Genomic DNA, 19164 nt, shown 5'->3' on the forward strand with positions numbered 1-19164 from the left:
GCAAGCAAGGATTACTTAAATTCTTGATATTCTTTGTTTCTATTAAAAATTACAAAAAAAAAAAACATATTACTGATATTTCTAAACATATCAAATAAAATATTTTTGCAATTATAAATTGATAAGAATCAGTGAAAGAATGGTAACTTAAAATAATTCATGTATTATCAGTAATGAATTCATTGCAAAAATTACAGATTAATCTTTGTCTGAATATAAAATATAAACCATATTTTTAAAATTAAACAGTTTTGAAAAAATACATTTTACTTTTAAAATTCCAAATTAATATATATTGGTATTAATTAATAATTTTTTAATTGTGCAATGAATTGTTTCACTTTAAATATGAATTTGTTCATTTCACAAAAATCACTAAGGTCCGATTTACTATGTAATTTGTAGTACTTATTTTTATGTTTTACTTCAAATTTTTAAATATTCAAAAATATATAATTTTGTGTGATATATTTTTTAGATTATTTTAATAAATTTTTATTAATTGCTAAAAAGTGAATTTATATATCAGTACTGATATACATAAATATGCAAATTTCAGGAGATACTTGATATAAATTGTCTATTGTATCTACACAAATGGGTATAAACTGAATGTTTAAGTATAGAGACATTATAGAATTACTTCAAACATAAAATGATTATGGGTGAAAATGGGTGCAGAATATTTCCAGGATAAAGAATTTTACACACAAATTTTTCTGAAAATTGTTGCATACTAGCTAGCAAACAAAATAATATTTTATGAAAGGATTAATAATAATTACTATATAGTTTGAAGTATTTTAATTAAATCATACAAAAAATAACCTATAGTATAATTTGCTGTGCAACACTAAAGTGCTAAATTAATACAAAAATGTTTTCAAAATTAAAAGAACAGTTTAAACATATATCATCACAGTATTTAGGAGGATGCACACACGTGGTGTGGCAAGGAAAAGCGGTATTGCAAACACATCTTGGCCGCATGGCAGAACAACCACACAAGCGGCAATCCACTTACATTTTGGCGCATGCGTTCAGTATTCAAGATGGGGAACGATACCGACACTGTTGCTATCCACGTATTTACAAATTTTGTTTTGTACGGCTTGCTTTATTTAGCTAAAAGATTTTATTGAAAATTTAAACAAAGATTTTGGATTACAGATATTTTCTTGGATCAAGAAAGAACTGATGTACAAAATATGCTTATTCCTTGATTAAGATCTCTTGATAAAGAATACTATTTCGAGTAAGATTTGGTTGTTTTGTTCTTTGAATTACATTATATATGATTATTTGTGTAGAATGTGTGTTAAATTTATTATCCTTTCCTCTTTATTCTGATGTTAGTTATCTTGGTTAACCACGTCAAACTTTCAGTCATTAAAACACCGCATAATTTTATTTTCTCACGTGACTACCAGATGAACTGTTATTGGCTGATAGAAACACGTCTGGGCGGCGGTTGCTGCAAAAAAATAGAATTCAACCAACTTTTGCAGCACAAGAAAAGCGGTACAAAATAGACTTCTGCGGCAAAAAAGTGACATCATTCTGCCGCTTTTCCTTGCTGCACTGCATGTGTGCATTCTCCTTTATATACAATTTGTAAACTTGATGTACTATGTTGATTAATTGAAATAAAATTGAAGTCAAACACAATTAATCTCATCACCATGTGATGCATTTTAATTCAAGCTCATATGAAATGTCATCCATTAAATAGTATTTCAAAGAGTTTTGAAATAAAAAGATTTTCAGTTTTTTTAAACTAAACCACAGCTTCAATTTTTATGAAAACCAAAACTGCCTAACAGAGACCTGACTTATTGTACATAACTGAAATTTAACAGATAAATGAACTGATTAGAAACAAATTAAACAACAACACTTGCACTCCCTTCCTGCTATCCCTCACTACAAAATCATTCTGTAGGATTGGGGGGGTCATGATTTAAATCTGAACCAGATGCTATAGCAAATATTGCAACGTAGACACATGCATTTCAAACTCATTATGAGTGTGCACACTTAATTTTCTTTTCATTTTTTAACCTACCACTTAGATACTTAACACTCAAATTTCACTTTCAAAACAGGATCTCCCTGCATTTTTGGCAGAATTTTTCCAATTAATGTCTATAGACTTTAAAATAGCATGGATGCTGCTTTATTTTAGATTTTTGCAGCTATTTGATAATATTAATTTTCTACTGCAAATTTTTCCAGGGCTGCTTTATTTTTCCTGTACCTTGTTAGTGGATTTGGACATATTCTGCACCACTGCAATAGATAGATCATAATCAGTTTATTACACAAAAACAGATATGACTATCTCAATATTGATTGTATGCTGTGCCATTATGTTCTCAGAACTTGGAATAAAAAAAATGCAGCTAATATTTGAACTAGCAGTGTATGTTGAATTAACTTACCTTGTCCTGACCTTACGACTTAACAACTGTTGTGCAACTGATGCACATTTTTCAGCATCTTGAATTGCTGTTTCTAATGCTACTAGCAAATCACTTTTTGGAAATTTCTTTTCTTCTGCTTCTTGAATGAGTTCCTTTAATTCTAAAATTTCTAATTATGGTAAGAAAAATTATTAGAAATTAGAAATGTTATTTTTCTTAACTTTACATACATTAATACACGATAGTTTTATTATAAATTTTATATTTTTATAGTTCTATGCCTCTAAATAAAGAAAATAATTCAAATGTTTTAAATGACTAAAACAATAACGAAGCATCAGTGTGGATACTTCTATACTCATGTTTTTTAAAAAAATATAAAAACTGATTAATTCATTGAATATATCTATATTATCTTATTGAACAATCTAATCAATGATAAAATTTGGAGGAATGCACAGTACCGGAAATATGTATTGTAAATTGACAGCAAAGAATTTTACAATGATGATTCACAAAGAACTTTACAAACTTTGAAAGCATATATAATTTTAATTAGAAGACTTACAGAATAGGTTGAAATGTTAATTTATAGCAAAACACATTAAGTTCTACCTCAAACAATCATTTTGGTTTGATATGAGAGCAATTAGTGATATAGCAGATATCACAAATTCAATTTCTTGCAAAACTAATCAGCATATCTGTTGTCACTTCAGTAACTGCAATCGTTATTCATGTTTTGAGCTCAGCATGATTTACAGGTATGATACAGAAACACAATCTTTAATGAAACCCCAGAAGTGAAAAAGTTGAGGCGTGTCAAATCTGGGAAACAAGATAATCATGCTATCAGTCCTGTTTGACCAATCCATTGACCTGAAAAACATGTATTTGGGAAATCCCAGATATCTATATAGTTGTGGGGTAGTATGCTGTCTTGCTGAAAGTGCATCTTTCTGTATCATTGTCATTTAACTGTGAAATAAAATAATTTTCCAGCATACTCAGATTTATGATATTCTCAATGATTCTTTACAAGGCTCTACACTATGTGCTAATGATAGTGTACAAGGCTCTACACTATCTTTGCTAAAAGAAAAAAAAATATTCACACAGACTGCATGAATTTCTTCCATAGCTACTTATAGATTTCAAAGCCCAAAATTCTGCACTTAACAACTGAGATGAAATGTTAACTGATAACTGAAGGACATTGTTGATCTTGCTCTTCTTCAATCTTATGCAATATATTTGCACAAAATTCATGATAAGCCACCTTTTCTACATATGTATTTTTTGAAGCATTTCAAATTTATGTGATTTTAAGTGCAAATGTTTTTGAAAATGTGCCAGACTTAGTTGAAACTTGCATTTCACAAGACATATGGTGTACTGATTTCCTAGGATTATAAATAAAGCTCATCCTCATGTGTTCATTAAAAGATTCAGAAACACTTTGTCATGACAAATTCCCTGAATGCCTAAAGCCTTGGTCACACTATGCGATTTCCAGCTGCGCAGGCAACTGCAACCGCAACAAGCGCGAGTCGTGCGCATCTTCTCGTGGTCACACATTGTTCGTTGACGTTGAAACTCGGAAACACGTGACTATAATAAACTAATAAAATTACAGGGTAGCTTGTTTTTGTCTACTTTCGTGAGTGTACTGACATTTTACATTCTACTTCAGAGTATTTACAGAATTTTAGCCACTTTTCTTATTAAAATGGCAAGCAGTTCCTTTTCTGGAATGAATAAAAGGAATAAAGAAAAAATGCAATAATTTTGTTAGAGCTGGCGAGAATATACAAAGAGAAAAATAAGAAAAAAACGTTCATGCTGGGTTAAAACTTGGCAAAATGAAAATCAACAGGCTAAACAATTGTGCTTTCACCAGCTGATGAATGAATTAAGGCTTTTGGATGCCGAAGGTTATAAGGGATATATCCGTATGAATATAATTTATACTTATATATAATTTAGGCAAAACGTTTCATAGTTTGGCATGCCAATTTAGAGTGGCCCATAATTCGATATCAGTCATTATCCTAGAAGTTTTGGATGCTATTTATCAATCTTATAAAAATGAATATTTGAGGGTAAGTGTTGTTTAGAGGCAAGCTTGAATGATTTAAATTCATTTATAATCGATATATTTTTTTCTTTTATATCAGCATTTATTTTATTCAATTGTATATTATTAAAAGTAATCAAACTTTTTAAAATAAATCTAACAATAACTTTTATAAATTCAGATTTGATTTATATCAAATATAGCATTTAAATGTACTGAAACTAAGTTAATACGAATGTTATAATCAAGATATGTTGACAAATATACAACACAAAGTATGACGTGGCACATAGACGTTTTCTGATTGGATGCGTGTTTGCAACCGTCGCAAGTAGAACAAACTTTTTGTTTCTAGTTGCAGTTGCAGTCGTGCCGGTTTTCGAGGGGGGATTACTAGTTAACGGGAACAGCCGTCGCGGTTGCAGTCCCCTGCGCAGCTGGAAATTGCATAGTGTGACCAGGGCTTAACAGAACAACCAATCTCAACAAAATTTTGATGTTAAGAGCAAGTTTCAGGTCTACTAGCATAATCCCCACACTACTTATTGCAAAGATTTCATTTAATTTCAGGGATTTTGTTTCTCAAACCAACACACAGAACAAGTAACCATTTTCAAATGCATGCCTCATAATGATGGAATTCAGTACTATGACACTACATGAGACAAACTTGATGTGTTTACTATAAAACGTCAACCAAATCTCAGTCTTCAAATTAAAATTCTAATGCTTTTAAAGTTGTAAGGTTTTTTAATTATTCTGTACAATCAATTCTCAGTTCAATGGGGGTGGATTTAGTTTGATTAGTGACAGCAGGAATGCAAGCACAAATAAGTTATCATATTGTTCATAATAGTGCAAATCTAATTAAATTTAGTGAAGTGTTTACTTTGTTGTAGTCCTGTCATCCATGCTGTTTTATAGTTATGTTTCTATACTATAAACCATTTAGTAGTGTCTTGGGGCTGCCAAGAAAAACAGAAAATCCTTATCATTGAAGAAAAATTACATTCAACAGCTAGATAAAGGAGCAAATGTTAAGCAGTTAATGATGCAATATGGAACTGGATAGCAAACTGTATGTGATAAAATGTTACTTATTTTCTATGATATTTCTCACAGGATCACTAGACTTTTCAAGCAGATTTAAAACAATGTAAATCAATGTAAAAATTAACATACAAAGATTTGCATAAAACAACTGGTATTATAATTTTTCAAAATTAAATTTTTGAAATTTTACAATTTACATTAATCTGTTAAATTGTATTTTCTTTACAACTTGTTTTTATGAGAAAAAGAAACTGGATGATGCTTGAGTTACAGCAACTTAAATGGTTTAGTCAACAATGGGCTAGTGGAACACTGGTTAATAGGTATATTTGCACTAATCAGGCAAGCATTTTATGAAAAGTTAAGATCTATTCTGTGCTTTGTCTGGCTGATTAAACCAGACAAAGCACAGAATAGTTCTAAAACAGCACTATGGCAGTAGAGAAATAAGTATCATCCAGGGAGAGAGATCAAGTGCTGACCATGAAGCTTCAGAGGAATTTCAAAACAAATTTAAAGAATTCACTTTTGCAGGATATTTGTTGTCTAACCAAAATACACAATTTAGACAAATCTGGCCATTTATGGAATGATCTTTGTAAAATTTCTGCTTCTTAGCATCAGGGTTCTGATCCAACCAATGAATCAATGTATAATTTCATGCTCAAAACAATTCTACTGAGCACAACTTTTGAAAAAATATATCAATGAATGTATCAGGTTAAAAGTCTTCTAGAAAGAGCACAGCATACTTTGAAGCAATTTACAATGTAACTTCATTGTAGTACAAAGACATCAACCTTATCAAGAGTTTGAAAATAGAATTTTCCTGATTCTGCTGATTGAGAAAGATTCTTGTCAGTTTCCAAGAGAAGAAACTACAAAAGCATCAGAAACAACACCTTGCTTAAGGCAGAGAGAATGTGGATGAAGACTATATGATTCAATGATTGCATTGTGACAATTGTGACCCAGGATTAGAATAATAAACTGGAGTTGAATTAGGTAATCAAATTCTAATGGGCAAAAGAAACATGCAAATGGATGCAGCATAAGAAGAGGAAGTTTCTTAGAGAACCAAACTATCTATCTGCATTGAGGGCTGCTTGATTATCTGTAAGGAAAAATGACAGCCTTCTCAGATGCAAGACAGTGCTGCAGAAACTGTATGCGTCAACAAAGAGGAAAGAAACAATTTAAAAAATAAACATCCATGAATATTTTAAACCATTGCAAAACAAATTACATAGAGATGTCTAAATTAGATATCATTAGACAGTTTTCATTCAGTTAATGTACTGTACTATTTATAATTATCATAGTTATGTAGCATAATAAATGTACAATTAATTACTACAATCATAATTTTTATTTAAAATGATATTGTGTAATCTTTTCTTTTCTTTCGAAGACACAATGTAGTGACGTAAACTTAAACACTGGGCGAATTTTTCATCCTTTTTATTCGGTTGGTCTTCGAACCGACCGAATAAAAAGGATGAAAAATTCGCCCAGTGTTTAAGTTTACGTCACTACATTGTGTCTTCGAAAGAAAAGAAAAGATAAGAAAATACAAAACACGGTTTCCTCAAGATAGAACTATATTGTGTAATTTTTAAATGAGTAGTCTTCATGATTGTTAATGAGCTATAAACTCACCTATATTTTTATATTATAATTCATTAAGGAATCTAAAAAGAAAAAGCAATAACATCTGATAATTCAATGAAATTAGAGGAAGGAAATAAGAAATCATAGATGTTAATATATTTACAAAAAAAAGCAGAATCATCAGCTTATCACAGCAATCAATTGATAACACTATGTCAATGCCTATGTCAATCATATTTGTATAAAATCAAAATCTTTATGTATAAAATTTTTTATATATTTTGAAATAAATCTGATAAATAGATACTAATATCTAAAGAAATACATCAGGTTATCTTTCTCTTATTTATTTTAACAAATATCTATTGTCTACTTTAGAAAGTAAACTGTTTTATGTTTAAATAATTGTTTTTCTGTGGTAAAAGTTGAAGTATTTTAGTTAGAAAACAGTAACACGCATTCTTACTTGGATTATTTTACTATCATAATAAATTCTCTTCATTAAATCTAATATTGAATTTTAATATATATTTACCAAGTTTATTCCCTTCTGTTGCTTCTAATGCATTCTTTACTTTTATTGCCCAATTATCAAATGATTCTGCTCTCACTTTCAATCTGTGTAGCATTACAGGTAATTCATCTAGGGTATATCTATATCTATAAAAAAGTATAACAAATTATTTGAAGCAATTAAGGAACAAATATTAAAAATAACATAAATACCTAAGACAGTGTTCTTCAGGTAAACAATGACATAATCTGTCCTTGTGAGTGATACATACCAATTTACCTAAGTTAAATTTAACCAATAAGTTAAGAATTCAAAATTTATTTAAACAAGAAATCTAATTTTCAACTTACTACTATTACAGTTACAAGTAACTGCAGATAAAAAGCAAGTAGTTTTACAGTAATCACATTGTCTTTCATCATCGGGTAATAATTCAAATGCTTCTCTCTCAGCTTCGGTGACACCCTAACATGTTAAATATGTCAAAATTTATTATTAAAATTAAAAGTTCGCTTTTAGAATATAATTTTTTAGAAAATTTTATATATTTTTACCCATTCAAGAAGAGACTTTCTATACTCTCTTTCAGTTTCAACCATTTTTAACATATCTTGATAAGTTGCAGCAGCAAGACTAATATCCAATCTTTCTGGATCTGCTGCCATTTTGCATACCAATTCATCATGTGAAAACACACAAAACCGATGAAGCATACTGTAATGTGAAATACACACTCTTCCAATTGGTAACTATTAAATAAAAAAAAAGTTTTTTTAAACACTTTTTTTAGTTTATATCATATTAAATTAAAAGATTTTATGATAGCTGGCACAGCAGACTGAATTTAGAATATTTCATTTACAAGTTGCAATTATTTTAAAACAGATTTCAATCTAATATTTCAGTTTCCACTTAATGCAAAACAAAAATCTATTTTGTTCCAAATCAAGTTCAGTCCATGAACTTAAAAGTTTCAATCTTAATTAGAACAAATTAGATCTCAATAATATATTCCCTGCAAAGTCTAGATTTCGTATTTACAATCAACACACCTATATAATATGAAGAACAATTTACAAGCGCACAGCCCAGAACACAAATACATTTCTCGTCATAATTTTTTTCTACTCTCCCAAAATCTTTGCAAAATGGACAGAACTTGTTTTGGGAATGAGCCATTACAAAGAGAAAAAACAAAAAATGAATAATTATACAAACCCAATCAGCTGGTGCAAAATTAACAGCTTCAGCAAAGTTATAACCCTGATTAAACCCGGCATGATATGACCTGGGAAAAGTTATTACAAACTCTCCAGCATGTTGATTGGTTCTATAGATCTGAAAAAAATTATCTGTCTGAGAATTAAATATAAATATGTTTTTTGTTCATTATTTATAAAAATATTATTTCAGAATATCCAATAATCATAATTTTTCATTGGCCCGGAACACAATATCATCATATTAATAGAATTTATGTCTAAAGATATAATTAAAACATTTAAAATATAACTTATTTTATTAAAATTTTATTCACTAAAATTTATTTTAGCAATTCTCTACTAATTAAACTAAGAAATGTTTAACTGATTACACTTTGAAAATTCTCTTGTAAACATATATAAAATTACAATTAGCACTAGAAATCCACAAATGTATGAATTTTAAAATACTAAATTCTATAAATTATAAAAACATACTTAACTAGCATTGTTTCATTAGTTAGAACCAAAGTTTAAACACACTAATTGTTAAAGTTGACTACTTGAGAACATTTAAAATCATAAAACACCACTGAATTAATTAGATTGTTATATCAAAAATACTTGATGGTTAAAAACAAACTTGAAAGAATAAAGATAATAGAAAATTACAGCAGATAAAATAAAATTGTATATTTAAATATTTCATAAATTCTGTTAACAGATTATATCTTTTTCATTTATTATAAAGTGATAAAATATCTACTTTCAATATATTTCACATTAATCTCAAATTAATTGAGTTTATCTTTAATACTTATCCATCAAAATTATATATATTGTATTAATTTGTTATTTAGTATTAATACTAATGTTTTAAAATTTTCCCTCAACAATCTATCAATTCTTTCACAATTAAAACTGAACACAGTTTATACATACAGATCAAAACTTTAAATGAAAAACAGACATTTTTATGAGTACTTTTTCTTTTTTCTATTTATTTGTTGAATGTAAAGATATACAATCAATAAGGTGTAAATATACATCTAATACTAATTTTTGATAACTTTTACATTATTATTTTGTAACTTATCAGGAATATCAGTTATTCAAATATTTAAATTTATATTATAGTAATGCTTTTTCAGAGACTATCAGAACAATTCATGTAAATACTAATTTTGTCATTTTGCAATGAAAACCTCATAGGTTATGGGGGAATTAAATATAAAAACTAATAAATTTAACTAAATTTAAACTACCTACCATTATCTAAGTAATGTTTGAATTCTTAACCTAAATTAGTCATTAACAATTAATGAGCCAATACTCGGTTCTTTAAAAGAAACAGTTGAATGCTTATGTTAAGTATGCTTTTACATGTTATATTTTCTGATCAGTTACCTCAAAATATTAGGATTCTATTATATTATTAAATTAAATTTTATAGTATTCACTAATTCTATGAATAATCGAAAAAAAATAACATACTGGAACACCAGCTGACATAAGAATGTTTGGATTCATTATAGTTACTAACTGATGCAATAAATCTGGTTGTGAACGAAATAATTCAGGAGCTGCTGATCTCATTGAATCTTCAAAGGCTTCAGCTTTATCTCCTGGTACACCATACCAAGTTTTTGGTTCACCCCTAAAATTAATATTTTTGCAGATTTATATAACAACAAATACATAATAATTACAGATATAACAAGGAGAATTACTAATTTATATATTCGGTTGTTCAGAAAGTAATTTCATTTCTTCCATAGAAATATAAATGCAATATTCTTATAATAAATAAATATTTTATTGAATTATATATTGACCATTTTGGTCAAATACCTGTTGTCATTGTTTCTGGTAGTAGCATGATTTCACATTCATAAAAATTTTGATCTTTGTTTACAAAAAACTGATCCAAGTGATTTTTGACATTGTCATTTCAAGTAAATGTCTTAAGTTAAAAAAAAATTTGTATAGACCGGAACAAGTAATAATCTGAGTGTGCCCGATCTGGCGAATATGGTTGGTGTGATAACACATCCTTTCTAAGCTATAACAGTTTCTGATGAGTTACCAAACTTGTGTGAAATTTGGCATTATCATGGTAAAACACTACACTTTGTTTGTTGATCAATTCTGGCCTTTTCTGTTTGATGATATTACTCAATTTGTTTACTCGATGGTAGTACACTTTCAAATCAATTGTTAAATTGTCTGGTAAAAGCTCAAAAAAAAATTCTTTAAAATCCAACCATAGAGAGCATCTCTTGTTAATAACATGTATAACCCATATATCGAGCTTTGAAACTAAACCAATTCGTTTTAAGTCATAATAAACGGTTCAATTTAACAGATTTAATCTTAGTGATTTCACGTGTTGTTATACGACAGATTGCTTCAATCAGTACCTTTATTTTGTTTTCATTGGCTTCAAATGGCCATCCAGAATGTGATGTATCTTCGATATTAAAATTGCCAGAACGCAATTTTGTAAACCAGTATTGGCACTGTCTTTCTCTCAACACATCTTCTCCAAACATGTACCACAATTTTTTTCTTGTTTGAACAGCATTTTAGTTTTTTAGTTATAAAAAAGCAAAATATACCGAAAATGATGCTTTCGATTTTCCATATTTGATGTAAAATGTCAGCTGTCGAAGTATATAATGAAAATGCGGTTTAAAATCAAATTAACTAGTAAAAATACATCTAATTCCTCTAGTAATAAAAAAACGAAATTACTTTCCAAACAACCCAATATATTTAAAAAAATATATGTTTCTTATTTTTTGTTCTTTATATACACAGGGTTCCTACTCAAATTTTTGTTTTGAATTCCCTGATTTTCCCTGACCAACTTTGTCCAAATTCCCTGACATTCACATTTCTTACGGTGTGGAATATCGACATAATAAAACAGCATTTTATTTACTGCGAACATCGAGTATATCTATCCCTCTTTTTGCTTAGTTGTATGTTTCAAAGACTGCCACATTAAAAAAATACAGTATGCATACATCCTGTAGAAAAATGTATGATAGAATCCACAACTTCAATGTAATGAAAACATAAGCAATTTACAAATGAAACACGAGCTTTTTATTTTATCATCATTTATCAATATTATTTGTATGTAAATCTAGTAAATACAAGATAGCATAAAATCAACAAACAGTATTCTTTGATATACAAACAGTACTGTAGTGTACTTAAAATGAACTCTTGACTTAGAAACACATAATTTTAAAATCTTTCAACAAAAAGAGTAACTTTTTTTAAACAGCAACATAATTTTAACAAAAAGTTAAATTTAAAAATTTTCAAATAAAGCATTTTTTCCCTCATAAAAAAATCGATCATGTAAAAAAAGAAATAGTTTTCTTTTGTCAACCACATTATTTCAAAATGGCGTAAAAATAGATTGTATATAAAGAGGGATAGGTGTAAGTTTTTACTATAGCTTCTCTAACAAATCCACTAAATCTAGCAAAAAATTAGCTGAATTGGCAACTCATTAAAAGAAAAAAAATGTTTCGTTGCCGCCATTTTGATTTTGGTTTCAGTGTAAAGGCCAGAGTTTTAATAATTATTTTTAATAATTTTTATTTATTTATTTAATTTCGCATTAAATTTTGTCTTTGCATAAAATTTTCTTAAGAATGCAGACAAAATTTATCTATTTTAACCCTTAATTACAAATCTTATAATTATTGCAAATCATATCACAAACCATCTTTCTCACTTTTATAGCAAATTTTAATAAATGAACTGATGTTTTCGGAAATCTTAAATAGCCTTCCTCAGGTTTAACATAATTTCAAACGTCAATTAGAACATAAGATTTGAAACTTCGCGTTTCGCTTGTGAGATATGACGACTCTTTCCCTTTGGGAAAATAAAGAGGATAAAGTTAATTCTCCCAACGTCAGGAAAGTTGAGGGACTAATAAGTATCTGGGAAACATGGTACAAATGGATGAAGACACCTCTTTACCATTTAACCCATTTAGCTATATTGTAAGCATATTTTTATAATAAAGTTGTCTTCGTTTCTCGTCTTAAGTTCATAGTGGCAGTAGTGGAATCCGGAGCAATTTTCAGCGAACGGTCCGAAAAGGAAAGTTCATTTGATTTCTGTTTGATGTCTAGCACTAACGTAAATCACTCGAGTTTTTCCTGAGTTAGAAAAGTCCTCCTTTTGAAAGGCAACTGTTAATTTGTGGAAGGAAAAGGTAGCAGCAGCAGAGAAATAGTGGAGATAAAGTGGGAGGAAAAGGCAAATGACTGGAGGTGATTGGTGGCAATGGCTATGGAAGAGATGACTCTCGACAGCCTCGTGTCTGAGTCATCAGCTTTTATCACTTTCCTATCCCTCGATCGTTCCCTGAATTGGTTTCGGACTGTCACCCACGCTTTATGATGGGGATCTAATGGATTCTCCGATTTACTTATGCCAATCGAAGAATCGGAGTTCACAGACGTATTCATTGTCTTTTCAAACAATGGAAAATCCAACTCCAATCCAAATGATCGATCTTGAGAGCTGCACTGTCTTGACTATTTCTCAAGTTTCTATAAAAAAGTTTTTATTCATTCCTTTTTTTCATCTAATAATTTAATTTTTTTACGTTTTTCTATTTTAGTGAGACTTGTATTCCTATGACGTCATAGTATTACGAAAATTAGGATTCTTAAAATGTATAGAATTTAAATAAAATAAATACATTCAAACCTGTTTTTGTGTGGTGGATAGGGACCACATAAAAGAAAATGTATTTAAAAAAAAATCCTCTAAAAGTTTTATTTTTTATATTAATTATTTCCACTTAAATACAAATCTAACATTAAAAAAATTTGCTGGGAAATCATTCCCTCAAAATAAACACCCTCCCAAAAAGTGGTTTTACAGAAAAACTACATAAAAACTTAAAAGTAATCGTTAAAAAATACTTTTATTTGATCAATATAGCTGCAGGAAGTGTTATTCTTTCATTTAACAAGGCGTGAAATTTCACACCTGCAGTCTACATTTAACACAATATTTCTGATTTTTATGCTATTAAAATACGAGGGGACCGAAAAAAAGGTAAGAGAAAAAAATTTTACTGAATAAAAAATGAAAAAAACTTGCTGATGTCATAGAAAACATCTAATAGAGTTTTAAAAAATTTTACAGAAGTCAATTATGTTCCAATTTGATTGAAATTTTCATATACCGCACAAAAACAGGTTTGAGTGTACAGAAATAAACATCAAACGAAATTACAATTATATGTTAATAAAATATAGAAGTTCAGCGCGAATCGTAACTACAAATCTTTTTCTTTTGCAACATAACTATAAAAATTGTTTTGTTGTTGTTTCGCACAAAAGATACTAAAAAATTAAAATAAATTTGATTAATTTAATTAATTTTTTAAAAATTTACCAGCTTTTTAAATTTATAATTAATTATAAGCAAGTTAACATTGGTTAAACTATCGGATTACCTAGTTGATTTTCAAAACGATAACTACAGTATATCTATTACAAGTATGATGCCTAAATTTGCCAAAAATCGGTGAATATTTGTTACCCAACATCATTGCTGTTAAACTAATTATTAAACTATGTATTGAAGTTGCAGAAATTAACAGGAGAGGGGGAAAAATACACTTGCAGTACAGTTCTTTTCAAGGAAAGTCGTAACAACAAATGTAAAAAACTACTAGTCGGCGCCAGCATTTTACTGTTAATGTCAGGTAGCTAGCTATTTATAATTTTTTATGTTGTATAGTAATGTTTTAAACATAAAAAACAAATTACGGATTTTTACTAATCTATTTAGCTATTTTGAAGTAAACAATCTAATAAATTACGATTTCAAGTTTTAAAAGTTTATAAACTAATTTTTAATTAGTTATTTTTTATTCTAATTAACAAATTCATCTTTTTATAATCGCTGAATTATTAAAATTAAAAATTAAACACTATTACATAATAGTAGTTTATCCTGTTATTAATCCACAACTGTAAAATTATATGGCAGGGGTGAGCAAACAAGAGTTCAGTGGGAGCTGCAATGTAGGTTTTGCAAAATGCATGGGAGCCACAGTTCTGTACTGTCGTGGTGGATAGTATGGTAAGGTGCGCGATTTTATTATATAATACAGTCAAACCTGTTTTTATGCGCTCTTTTTATGTGCGATTTTTTTAATGCAAATTTTTAATTTGTGCAGTATAGTTGGCGACTAGTCTCGTGCGATTCGTCATGTCTTACGTTGACTTATTATAGCTAAATAAACTTATTATAGCATAAATGCACTTATTATAGTAATATTATTGCATGAATATGCGAAAAATGAAATAATTTACTTTTTAAGTCAACAAAACACCACCTGGACAAAAATATGTAAAACAGACGATAGACCAGACGATGCAGTCAAGTGCTGACATCTGTTGTCAATAAATTCTATTTCGTACGGTTTTGAGTTATTTTCTATGTGAGACTTTTTTTATGCAGTCCCTGTTGACCGCATAAAAAAATTTTTTTAATTGTGTCGCGAAAACTATTATTTACAGCCATTCGTGAAGTTTTGTGAGATTTTTTTTATGCGTTTTTTTTAATGTGGTCCCTATCCACCGCATAAAAACAGGTTTGACTGTATAAAACAAATAATGAATTTTTTTAATAAACATATTTTCACAAAATTATAAAAATAAAATTGTAAAAATATTAATAAAAAACAGAAATTAACACTTTCAGCAAGAGCCGCATTTGCCCACGCCCATGCCTTATATGGCTTCAGAACAGTGAAAAGAGCCATTTCAGATTCAAAACAGATTCTGGTATATTTTCTTATTAAAGATTGCAGCATTACTTCTTGCCGCCTGCAGATGGCTACGCTTGGTCAGCCATATTCAGCAAACGAAATCAACAAGGCAGTTAAGGAGAAATTCCCTGACTTTCCATGACTTTTTCTGAAACTAATGAAAATCCCTGACTTTCCAGGTGTGTAGGAACCCTGTATATAGGTAATTTTTATATCATTTCATTCCAAAATTTTATAAAAACGAAAATATAGTATTATAAACAAATAATCACTTTTTTCATATTTAAACAAACATACAAATTAATGTCTACATAAAAATGTTAATATAGATAAATATCAGTCAAATCTTCAAAATAAATTCATATCTGAATTATTATTATTATTATTATTTACATTCTTCATTGTTTACAAATCACTATAATTTAAAGCTAATGTACCAATGTAAGTAGTTGATTGAATAGCTCCAATGATCTTCATTATGCCAGCAAAATGTTGCAAAACACATTCCTACGTATGTCCAAGGAATCTGAAAATAAGATAATTTATTTTTGTAATCATTACACTTTCATTTTATTAGAAAAAAAAGAAAAGTACAGTATTGCTAATATTTACTGACTGAAAATCTAAATAAAATTTAGATCACAATGTATACTAAAAAGCACACAGTGATAATAACAAGTGAATATCATTATAAAAAACTTAATGTTATTATAAAAATTATCATCTTACCTTCATTCCTGAAATATCTGCATTAATGTGTCTTAAAACTGACCCTTCTAATATTGGTAAATTGTTTAGATTCCAACCAGAATTAACATAATCCTAAATTTAAAATAATAATTTATTATTTCTATTAAAATTTATTAAAGCTTCATTGAAAATTTATAAAACTAAAATAAAAATATTAAATGTTATTACAATTAACACTTTTTATCATTTACACAGACATATCAAGAACATTTTTGGAAATATTCATGAAATATCTATTTTAAGAAGACTGGAAACATTTTTAAAGAAAAATTTTTGAAAAACAAAAACATGAATCAAAACTTGTATTTTTCAATGCATAATGTATCCTCCAATAATTTTTTGAATAAATCTTTTTTTCAAGCATTCTGTAAAATATTTTCTATAGTAATTTTTGTTTTTCATTATTACTTTGTAAAGTAGAAAAAAAACCCAAATATCTTTAATTTTTTTTTTTTTTTGCAAAAATATAAAGATAAACAAGGATAACAATGCAAAAATGAATATTCAACTGTAGATAAAATAAACATATAAACATTGACACTAATGGATATACTGAAATCTTAGCAGAGGTGATTACCTGAAATCTCTGTTCTACAAGAGACTTGTATGATGATGATGATGGCAGATTTGCTACATTCCACCCATAATGTCACTTTCAAATGCTTACACTTTTGCATTGCTGCTAAAAGCAATCATTTTGAATGTGTACTACAGCAAAATAAAGCTAATTGTTTCTGTATTCATTTATGCAATGTTGGTTTCTATCCTTTAGAATCAGAGATTCTTTATATGTTATGCAAAAATCTAATGGTGTTCTTTCATAAAAGCAAAGTAGTGTAAAACAAAAGCAGGGAATACCTATATACAACTTTTGTAAATTTTAATATGAAAAATTATAATTCCACTATTTTTGTTTTCTTTATTATTGTTTTCACTGTTTTGTTACATAATTATAGTTTTCTTCCTTAGATTAAAATGAAAAAATAATAAAACAAAATCAATAATTTGAAATGATAATTAAGCATTAAGTAAATCTTAATGCTTAATGATAATTAACTTAATGAATAAAATAACTTGAAAATTTAAATTAATACAAAGATTAATGCTTAATTAACCAGTACAAATAAAAAACTAACATATTTACCTCATCTCCATAAACTAAGCTTTTAGTATTCTTTGTTGGAAAACCAGAACCATGTTCCATAGTATGTAAATCAGCTCCATATTCAACTGTTACATCTTCATCAACAGCATTCACAATGCGCCAAAATTCTTTTTCAACAACTGAAGGAGGAACCATCTATAAAATATATTAAGAATAAGTTCAATTTTGTTTGTTTATTTGATTAAAAACTAAAGTACACAGAATAAAATAACTTGAAAATTTAAATTAATACAAACCAAATCCATAAAATAACAACCAAATATTTCTGATGTAACTTTATAAAGTTAAAGTAACATATCATAAGCTTATCTATTTCTATCTTTGTATTTACTCCAGGAAAGCATAGAATACTTTGTTTAATTTGGAGTTTTTCTTGTTTGTGAAGTTAAGTAACATCTTAACTTCATCATTTTATCATCTGACAGTTGAAAGATTTAGAATAGAGTAATTAAAACATGTTAAATGTAATGATTATGATTTAAACTTGGTCAGCTCATGATTTAAATAATCAGTTAAAAATATTCACCTAACAATTTGAAATAAGCAATATATTGTTATTTACTATGTTTTGAAAATAAAATCAATATACAGATAAATGAATTAATATGACTGATTAAACACATTGCATAACACAATACTGAATGCTTTTTATTTATAAATTGTTTGGGAAGTCATGTAAGATAATTTGGATGATAAGATAATTATATATACATAAGCTGAGTGAAAAGTCATGGAACATTTATAATACAAACAAAATTATTATTTAGCCATGAAATTATGCTTCCTGCCCCTGAATATACTCACACCAGCTAGATGAAACACTGTGATAGAATTTGTTATCACACAGATTCCAAATCTTTGAGATAGCAGATTATATTTGAAATTCCTTTTTTCATTTACCGCTGTGACAGATCATGTACAATGTATGTATATTATATTCTATGTATGGCTGCATGAAATACTGCAGCCATACATAGAAAATAATGTACTTGTATAATTCCTTGATTGTAGAAAAGGAGTCATAATAACAAGGATTCATGTCTGAGGAGAAAGGTAGATGCTTCCTGTTATCCAATGAACTGTTCCAGATGTTCTTTCACTGGATTCTATAAGATATTGAGCATTGTTGTACAAAGAGATGGTAGATTGCATCTAGAAAATAATGACTGCTTTCTTCTTAATGTTGATGTAAGTGATTCTCAGAAAAGCATCTACTGATAGTTTCTTGAGAATCACATGACAATCAGAATAGCTTTCATTCTACAGGATTCCTGTCAATATTTTTTAAATCCTGAATCCTAGTGATCCATTCATTTGATTGGAACTTCGGTTTTGGCTCATAAGTCTGTGCCTATATTTTATCTATGACAAATGATTTAACAAAGAAATGCATCATCATCACTTGAAACCAGTCTAACTGAAAATTTTCTGTAGCATACTGATGTGCTTATACTACATTTGAACTATAGTAAGTTGATGCAGGACCAATCACATTGAAAACATCATATATCATAATGAAATATATGCCAAAATCACTGATTTGAAC

The 19164-nt window shown here is 28.4% G+C and overlaps 1 protein-coding gene across 3 annotated transcripts in view; it reads right to left on the bottom strand.

The window, feature by feature from the left end:
- Positions 1–19164, bottom strand: part of Kdm5 (Lysine demethylase 5) — a 111505-nt gene that overhangs the window by 31603 nt on the left and 60738 nt on the right. For all 3 annotated transcript variants that reach the window (XM_067263293.1, XM_067263292.1, XM_067263291.1), the window contains 10 exons: positions 17598–17753; positions 16433–16525; positions 16141–16229; positions 10375–10537; positions 8897–9016; positions 8233–8427; positions 8029–8143; positions 7891–7957; positions 7700–7824; positions 2442–2592 (listed from right to left, as the gene is read on the bottom strand). In XM_067263293.1, the coding sequence (XP_067119394.1) occupies positions 2442–2592; positions 7700–7824; positions 7891–7957; positions 8029–8143; positions 8233–8427; positions 8897–9016; positions 10375–10537; positions 16141–16229; positions 16433–16525; positions 17598–17753 (1274 nt within the window). The remainder of the gene's footprint in view (positions 1–2441; positions 2593–7699; positions 7825–7890; positions 7958–8028; positions 8144–8232; positions 8428–8896; positions 9017–10374; positions 10538–16140; positions 16230–16432; positions 16526–17597; positions 17754–19164) is intronic.

This window comes from Centruroides vittatus, unplaced genomic scaffold (genome assembly GCF_030686945.1).
Source record: "Centruroides vittatus isolate TY-2023 unplaced genomic scaffold, ASM3068694v2 contig_1758, whole genome shotgun sequence".
NCBI lineage: Eukaryota > Metazoa > Arthropoda > Arachnida > Scorpiones > Buthidae > Centruroides > Centruroides vittatus.